This window comes from Leptonychotes weddellii, chromosome 5 (assembly GCF_054177405.1).
Source record: "Leptonychotes weddellii isolate Sample4059 chromosome 5, ASM5417740v2, whole genome shotgun sequence".
Taxonomy (NCBI): Eukaryota; Metazoa; Chordata; class Mammalia; order Carnivora; family Phocidae; genus Leptonychotes; species Leptonychotes weddellii.
The window spans coordinates 74292211-74301172 of record NC_138373.1 but is presented as its reverse complement, the minus strand read 5'-3'; the positions used below and the strand labels follow the sequence as shown (position 1 = coordinate 74301172).

At 35.2% G+C, this 8962-nt stretch overlaps 1 protein-coding gene across 1 annotated transcript; it reads left to right on the top strand.

Moving 5' to 3' along the window:
* Window positions 1–401: 401 nt before the first annotated feature.
* CD69 (CD69 molecule) lies at window positions 402–8962 on the top strand. Its single transcript, XM_081821185.1, has 5 exons — window positions 402–582; window positions 4618–4740; window positions 5879–6078; window positions 6442–6545; window positions 7826–8962. The coding sequence occupies exons 1-5, from the start codon at window positions 519–521 to the stop codon at window positions 7932–7934; spliced, it is 600 nt and encodes a 199-aa protein (XP_081677311.1). The 5' UTR covers window positions 402–518; the 3' UTR covers window positions 7935–8962.

Here is an 8962-nt window from a genome sequence, read left to right as displayed (position 1 = left end):
GCCCCAAACAGTGTCAGGTTCAAAGTGCATGCTCAATAAATATTAGTTGTTAATTAAATAAATGAATGAGGTTCTAAGGGAAATATTACTCTCTAAATTATTTCCACCTCAAAGTTAGGAATCCTGAACTTTTCATTCTTTACTTAAATATGCTGTCTCCTAAGTTATTTGTGTTTTTCACAAATTTAAAGAAAGATGTCTCAGATTCTAGGAAAATCCCGCTTGTCTCTTCATGCTACACCTACAGTTGTGAGAAAGCACATTTCAGACAACAGGGAAAACCCACAGCTCACCACAATAACACATTGTAAATTGTCTGGGCTGCTGGAGCATAAATTAAAGAGAACTGATGAAGTTGAGTGGTTAGGAGGCAGGAGGAAGGGGGTGGAGACAATACAACCGAATATAAACGCTGAGATACCTCACAGACTCAGAGACTGAACAAGAGCTTTGACAAAGAATTTTGCTATAGATTGGCTTGACCTGGGATTAGCCAGGGAATCTTCACTAGAACAAAGATGAATTCTGAACATTGTTCCATAACAGAGAACAGCTCCTTGCATCCAGAGGGTGGACAACAAGGTAAGTCAGACCTTTTTATATACTGGTAACAAAACTCTATCTTTCTCTCACACACATCTACCTATCATCTCTCTCTTTCTCTCTCTCTCACGCACACACATCTATCTATCATCTATCTTCTATCTCCCTATCCTCTGATATTAGCAGTATTTTAAAAAATGAGCCTTTGTCTTAGAAACACTTGATTACATTTTACTTCAGTCCAGGTAAAGGAGAAAATGAGAACAAGTAAATATTTCTCTATCCATGAGAAGACAGGATACCTGAGACTTGAGAGGAAACCACAAAGGTGGATTTCTGAAGATCGTTAGAGATCTGTTTTTTGTTTCAGTTTATATGATATCAATTCTTCAGATTTAACTAGAAAACTCCCTGCACTGGCCCAGTGCATTCACCACCGTTTTTCCGTATCCATCTGTACATGCTTCGGGATGCATTGCCTCTCTTTATAGCAATTCTGTTTTCCCCATAATGAATTACATTCTTTATTGTCTTCACCTGTGTCTTTGTATGCTTTCTGTTTGCTTCAGCTTGTGTTCTCATGACAGCATCCTCCAGTTGCTGGGAATGAAGGTTTCCAATCTTTGAAAGAATAGCTGTATCTGAACATATCTGAACATTTACCAGGCCTGGAGGTAATTTCTTAGGAGAATGTCATGAAAAATTCTTGAAAATATGAACTTCTACTTCTACTCTTCATGGAACTCTTCATTTCATCATTCTGATTCCCCCTTTCAATCACAGGCTTCAAATTCTACATGAATCATACATGGTTCTTCCTTTCTTTTGTTTTTCATCAAAATACATCAATATATGGTCATCTTAGCTATTTACCTTTTCCTCTCTTCTATTTATGTATTCTGTCCACAGACCTATTCTATTTCCTATTACTAGGATGCTCCCATTGTTTTTCCTATAATGTGTTTCTGTGAGGTTTTCTTGAGTTTTTCCATATATCCCTCTTCCTCTCTAATTAATGAGGTGCTCCAAAACACTAGCATGTGGGAGGGACAATTTACTTATAAACAAAGTTATCCAGTAATAAAGGGGTGTGTTATGAACAGCAGAGCTGAACAATCTGGAGGAAGGGATTGTTTTCTGAGTGTGTGTCTATTTTACGTTAAAAAGGTATCAGCCACTTCTGATAAACCCATCTTTCACCTAAGAACACAAAATCAAGTGTAGATAACAAATGCATGCCACACAGATTTCTGGTGGCTAGGTAACCATACTTTTATGGCCCAGTTGAGCTGCTGAAAAGAAGAAATGTATATAATAATAAAACTACTCAGTAAGTAGAGAGCATAGTTGAAAGAAGAAGGACCTAATTCAGGAATCCTCAGCTTTTTCTGAGTTCATCCAATTTTCTGTTGAATGTTTAGTTTATGCTGCCCTTGTGGTTGCTTTATTAGTATGAACAATCCTTGGGCATCACCTTTGGATGTCTCAGTATATAATTGTGGATTTATTTTCAGTTTCTTCATTAATGAACAAGGCCCATAATCAGAGCGGAGTATGCTGTTGGGGGAGTGTTTTGTCACCTAGGTGATAAATCAAACTGTGAGTAACAATAGCCCTCACCAATGGAAAACAAATGTACAGTCTGAGAATTATCTCCACAGTTTGCCCACTGGATAAGCCAATAGACTGTGCTAGGCTCTGAGTCCATGAGCTATCTGGATGAGTTAGTGTTTGCTAAGGAACCGGAACTGTTGCTTCATTGAGTCTAAGTGGCAAGATTGACTCTCACATGGGAAGAAGTGAAACTAGACAGAGAGCTCTGAACTCACCACCCTACCTACCAAAGGCTGCTTCCGGTGATCTACTGGTGAAAAAAAAGAAGACTTGCTTTGAGAAGCTGTGAGAAATAGAACTAGATAGGAGCTCAGTAAAGGCTTCTCTTGCAAAATCTGAGTGCAGACCTCCGCTGGGAAAAACAATCCCTAGCAGCAAAAGCTGATGTTGGCAACCAGTAAACAATGAAAGAAAGCACATGTCTTTGTTCAGTTTGACTTTAGAGAAATGTTTCAAGGAATAGAAATACAAAAATTTCAAGATATGTTCTCTGTTAACATTCTTTTAATTATGAAAGTCATACACATTGAAAAACAAGATATGTTTGCATTTGAGGCTATTTTGCATGGTGAACTCTAATATCATGCAAGTGGCCATTTTACATTTCAGGTTTTGAGAACATAATAGGGAAATACAGATTTCTTGTGAGGCTAGATTTTTAAAATCTCGAGAGCTCATCCTAGCAAAAATCAAATTCAAACTCTGGACACAAAATCCCCTTCTCTTCTTCCTCAATTATTTATTTATATTCTAAGATAGATATTCTTCTAGTTTTTTTTTAAACTAAGAATCATCATTCACATCATATTCATATTCCACAAAAATATTTCTTACTGGTGAAATCAAATTTTTAATTTGTTTCAGCACTATATGGAAGGTAAATGAAATAATCAACTTCCACCTAACATTTGTTAATATTGTTGTATTTCTTCTATTATTTTAACTTCTCTTGAAAAATTCAAATATTTGACTCTTCATCCACATATCATTTTTAATTGAGGTATAATTTACATACAATGGATGCACAAATCATAAGTATGCAGTTTAATGAATTATAACAAAAACTCCAATCAACATTTGAAATTTTCTATCACCCTAGAAAGTTCCCCTGTGTTTCTTTCTGGTCGAATTACTTTTCCTACACACATAAAAGCAATCACTTTTCTGATTTCTATCACCATAGTTTAGTTCAACTATTCTTTTTATTTTTAAGTATAGTTAACATGTATTATTATGTTATTTTCTGGTGTACAGCATAGTAATGCTACATCCCTTTATGTTATGCTATGCTCACCGTAAATGTAGCTACTATCTGTCACCATACAATGCTACTACGGTATCATTGACCATAGTTCTTACACTGTGCATTTCATCCCCATGACTTATTCATTCCATAACTGGAAGCCTGTATCTTCCACCCCCCTTCACCCATCTTACCTATTCCCTCATCCTCCTCCCCTCTGGCAACTATCATTTTGTTTTCTGTATTTATAAGTCTGATTCTTTTTATTGTTTGTTCCTTCATTTGTTTTGTTTTTAAATTCCACATGTGAGTGAAATCATATGGTATTTGTCTTTCTCAGTCTGACTTATTTCACTTATAGTTCAGCAATTCTCGAATGTCATATAAATGGAAATATACAATATATAGTTATAACTGCATTTTCTTTACTCAACATTTTTTTGAGATTCATGCATTTTGTTGCATTTATCAGTTTTTTTAATTGCTGAATAGTATTCAGATATACCATAATTTGTTCATCCATATTCTTATTAATGGATATGTGGGTTATTTCTAAGACTTGGCTCTTAAGAATAAAGCTGCTATGAACATTCTTGTTTTGTACAAGTTAAATTGCTGGATCATAGGGTGGGTGTATATTTAATTGTATAAAAAAAGAGCTTTCCAAATTATTTTTCCATTTTACTCTCCCATGAGTAATATATGAAAATTTCAATTGCTTCACATCTGTACCAACTTCACCAAAAAGTACCATCAGTCTTTTTTTTAAAATTTTCAGTCATGCTAGTTGTAGCTATTTATATATATCAGTTCAGTATTTTTTATTCATTATCCACATCTATTGCATTTATGTCATCTCTCTTAAACAGTAACTACAGAAAGGTAAAGGGATTGTGCTTAGGATGTCTCTTTTATATATCTTCTAGGATAATCAGAGATTTAATAAATGTTCTTGTGATTCAAACAGTAAAATTATGATATAGTTAGAATTTTTGTAGCTACTAAGTGCATAGATTGGGGAGATATTTTATGATTTCATTATTATTCCTGAATTGTTTCACTATCCTAATTCACTCGAAATTTGGGGGAAATTAGCTTATAAATTTCATATAACAAGATAAGGAAGAATTAAAATGTAAATGCCTCAGGAGAATATCGAATGTCCCTTTTTTACTTCTACAGTCTGCCTAAATTCATCATCAACTTTCTCTCTTCAGGTAATGCTGCCAGCCCTCATTTTGCAACACAGCATGAAGGGTCCCTTCAAGTTCCTATCCCATGTGCTGTTGTGAATGTGGTCCTCATCACTGTTTTAATCATAGCTCTCATCGCTATGTCAGGTGGGTCTGTACTTCATGAATTCATTGAGTCTCTGCTGTTAGCATTCATGTCCAGCTGAAATCAACAGGGATTACTTGGTCTAATTAATGAGAAATTCTGATTAATTTAGAATTATCCCAATTTATATATGGTTGATTTCTTTTTTTTTTTTAAAGATTTTATTTATTTATTTGAGAGAGAGAATGAGATAGAGAGAGCATGAGAGGGGGGAGGGTCAGAGGGAGAAGCAGACTCCCTGCTGAGTAGGGAGCCTGATGTGGGACTCGATCCCGGGACTCCAGGATCATGACCTGAGCCGAAGGCAGTCGCTTAACCAACTGAGTCACCCAGGCGCCCTATGGTTGATTTCTTAAAGAATACTAAATATAATTCCATATTCCTTAGATGATCAATACAGTGCTTTCTGAGTTTTCTAGAGCTTCTTTACAGGTATTAAAAGTGTCTATGTTTTATAAATTATTGTGGGAGAAAATTACATTTGAGCGTATTTTAAAATCTGAAATGAAAGGGACTGATTTAGATTCTAAATAAATAGACATTTAGTTAGAAAAAAAATGTGGGCTTCACATTCACTGTTGATAGAAAAAATAGTATCTAAGCCATAGATTAATCAGGAATTGATCAGTCTTTTGTCTTTTATCTCCAAGGGCACAGAATGGTGGTTATGGATAATTTAAAATATATCTAGAATCTTCCAAAGAGTCAACTGTGATATGGTATTCAAAACATATAGCAATACCAAGATACATTTGTGTCTTTACAAACATGAAATTTTACAACTTTATGAAACATCCTCAGTCAGAGATCTTTCCATATTCTGAATTACTTCCCTGTAAATTTTTCCGTCCTTCATCTCCCAATACAGTGTTATATTGACTGCATTGTAATTTATAATGCCCTGTCCCCTTTCTAGTCCGAAGACTACTTGCAAGATTTTTCTATTTTCCTGCCCCTTTCTGAGATTATGGCTCGAAAGACACCCTCTTATTTCTTATACCCTGACAATAATGATTAGGCACAACAGGAGATTATATAAGGTTGTCACCTAGCACTGCTCAGCACCTCCTGAACTGATTTTGCATACTATGGGTATTTACTTTCTTTTGTTACTAAAACAAACCACTTTCCTGTTCACAGTGGGCCAATACAATTGTCCAGGCCAATATATGTCCCCATTGCCATCAAATAGCCATGTTTCTTCATGCTCCGATGATTGGATTGGATACCAGAAGAAATGCTATTTTATTTCCACTGAAAAGAGGGGCTGGATGCCGGCCCAAAACTTTTGCTATGAACAGGGTGCTACTCTTGCATTCATTGATTCTGAAAAGGACATGGTAAGATAGTATTCAAAAACAATTTCATAAAATATTGCTATTTTTTAATACAGATAATCTGTGATTTCTTTCTGTCTCCTGCTAAGTGAAGACATTGTGCCTATCTCCCTTGTGGGAAAATTTAGTTACAGAAAGCCCTTTGATCAGTCTGAGGTCCCAATCAGGGTTCAGTTTAATCTTGTAAATTTGCCTTGATTACTTAATGTCAAAGGCCAAAAATACAAATGAGCTTGTCCTAAATAGAGCTAATAAGTGATCAGCTTAGATATCATGTCTTGAATTGCAGCTTCTGAAAAATAGGATTAATTATGTACTTACCCAGAGGGGTTGTTTAACACACACCTCCTTTGTGCTTTCTTCAAGAGCTTTTTAAAACAGTATGTGGGTATAACTAATCATTGGATTGGGCTGAAAACTGAAGATGGTCAGACATGGAAATGGTCAGATGGCAAAGAATTTAACAACTGGTAAGTTGCAAGATGTCTCTTTATCCTCCCAGAATGGCAGCTCAGGGAAGCCATTTTCCTTTCAAAGCACTGTTGTATATGATGGTTGTGCCCTTTATGAGCAGAGCTTTATCAATCTGTTATGTATGCTTATACTCTTTCACATTCTTTAAAGAAGGGTTTTAATATTGCCATTTTTTCCTTTTACCTACTTGGAAGTCATACAATAAATGCTTCTAGTAATTTTATCTCAGCAAATTTTAGTGTGAGTGATAGACTCAGACATATTCCAGAAATAATTACGATGATGCAAAAAGAAAAATCCAACATTGCCAATCTCATATATATATTTTCCTGATAAGCTGACTTTTTAGAAAATAATTCCCTTTTACTCTTTCCCAGTTGTCATCCCCATAAGGATAAAGCACAATATTTCTAATAGCAAATTAGAGGCTTCTATGAACCTGACAGAAAACTTGCCCCAGAATGGAAGATGTTGACTTTATTACCTGTAATTGGTGTACATTTTGAAGTTTGAAGGACATTTTATATAGTTAGTATTAATCTTTGCCATCTGAAAACTCAGAACTGAATAAATTTCTAGCCTTCTAAATAGTTTTTTTTTAAAGATTTATTTATTTATTTATTTATTTGACAGAGAGAGACACAGTGAGAGAGGGAACACAAGCGGGGAAGCGGGAGAGGGAGAAGCAGGCTTCCCGCCGAGCAGGGAGCCCGATGCGGGGCTCGATCCCAGGACTCTGGGATCATGACCTGAGCCGAAGGCAGACGCTTAACGACTGAGCCACCCAGGCACCCTAGCCTTCTAAACAGTTTTATGATAATTACTGATATGGAAAATAAATTTAAATTTCTAGAAAAGGCATTTTTAATATGTGTCCTATGGTACTTTACACACAGATTGGCTTCAGGGACCACCCACCCTCTTAAATTGTATGCCTGATTGTTGAATGTGTATACTTTCTGGGAATTATTTCTCCAGGAGTTTAACTGAGAAACAACGAAGAGTCACTCCTCTGGTGGCATGCCAACCAGATAAATGGAACACTTTGCTCTTACCTTTTTATCTTCCTTCCACAGACCCTTTCTTGCAATTCTTGTCTACTGTCTCTACAAATTGGTTTATAGTCACTTGACCAGATGACTTGCTTCATGAACTCCTATCAAGCAAAAAAAAAAAAAAAAAAAAAAATCTGACGCTACCCTCGCAAAGTTCATTTTCATGTAACTGAATGGAAATAATGAACTCAAAATCATTCTGTTTCTTTATCGTTTGACAGGTTCAGCCTCCCAGGATCTGAGAACTGTGCATTTCTGAATGGTACAGGGGTCAGCAGCACAGCATGTGGAAAGAATTTATATTCGATATGTAGCAAACCCGCTAAATAATGAGGAAACATATTTGCTTTTAGACTGTTATAACATGGAACTCAAGGAAATTTGTGTTGATCGATGCTGCTCTACGGTCAGAAATTTTCCACAAAGACTTTCTGAAAAAACTTTGTCTTATTTTGGAAACCTTCTTCCAAACAAGACTATGGGAAGAAAGGTAGCGAAATTCCAGGAATATCTGCATTGTGGAACACTCTTGCCATGAGCGGAAAAAGTCACAGGTTGACTGATCGTTACACCCAAGAATGAGAAGAATGACTTTAAACCTTATGGATGCACTTTATATTTTTTAGAATTAAAAATAATAAAATAACTAGGCTTAGAGTTATTATTTATTGTTGAATGACTACCAAAACTGAGTGTGCTTCATGTATTTGCACTATTTGAAAACGTTAGGTGGTGGTATTAAAAACCGAATGTAAACAAGAAATTTTAACTGGTAGCACAGACATTTAGTCTAAATGCTTTTTTTTAAATCAGAGAACATGTATAAATGGACAAATGCTTATGAAACTAAGCTTTGTAATATTTCTCTCTTTTTAGAGAAGTTTGCGAGGTTACGTTGTCATTTTCCCACCAAAAGAGTGGTATGATCATGTATTTATATTGTTGTTGTTGTTTTTACTTCTTCTGTGTAATTCATCTTTTTCAATGTTACATAATTCACTGTCTTAAGAATCTTACATGTAGCATTTTACAGAGATATGGACAAAAACAAATATGAGGAATATTTGTGAAACAGATAAAGTATTGGAAAATGTGCAATATGTGATGTGGCAAATTCCTATCAGGAAAACTTCTGTATTGTCAAACTTGGAATAATAATAGTCTTACCTGACTATAAATGTGTACTTTCCTAATCAATTCTATCATGTGCAATGCTTCTTATGAAGTATTTTCTGAGTGCAATAGTGTTTCTTTGTCTTTTGTATTCAGTGCCATTATAAGCTGATTTTATGTATGTTAAAATAAAAGTAGAATCAACCATAAAAAAATAAAATAAAATAAAAGTAGAATCGACAAAA

Bases quoted from the DNA above. Each gene is read 5' to 3' on its own strand.
- CD69 (XM_081821185.1), top strand. From the start codon at position 519: ATGAATTCTGAACATTGTTCCATAACAGAGAACAGCTCCTTGCATCCA. The intron at 4,741-5,878 runs GTGGGTCTGTAC...TCCTGTTCACAG, and splicing joins AGCTCTCATCGCTATGTCAG to TGGGCCAATACAATTGTCCA. The intron at 6,079-6,441 runs GTAAGATAGTAT...GCTTTCTTCAAG, and splicing joins TTGATTCTGAAAAGGACATG to AGCTTTTTAAAACAGTATGT.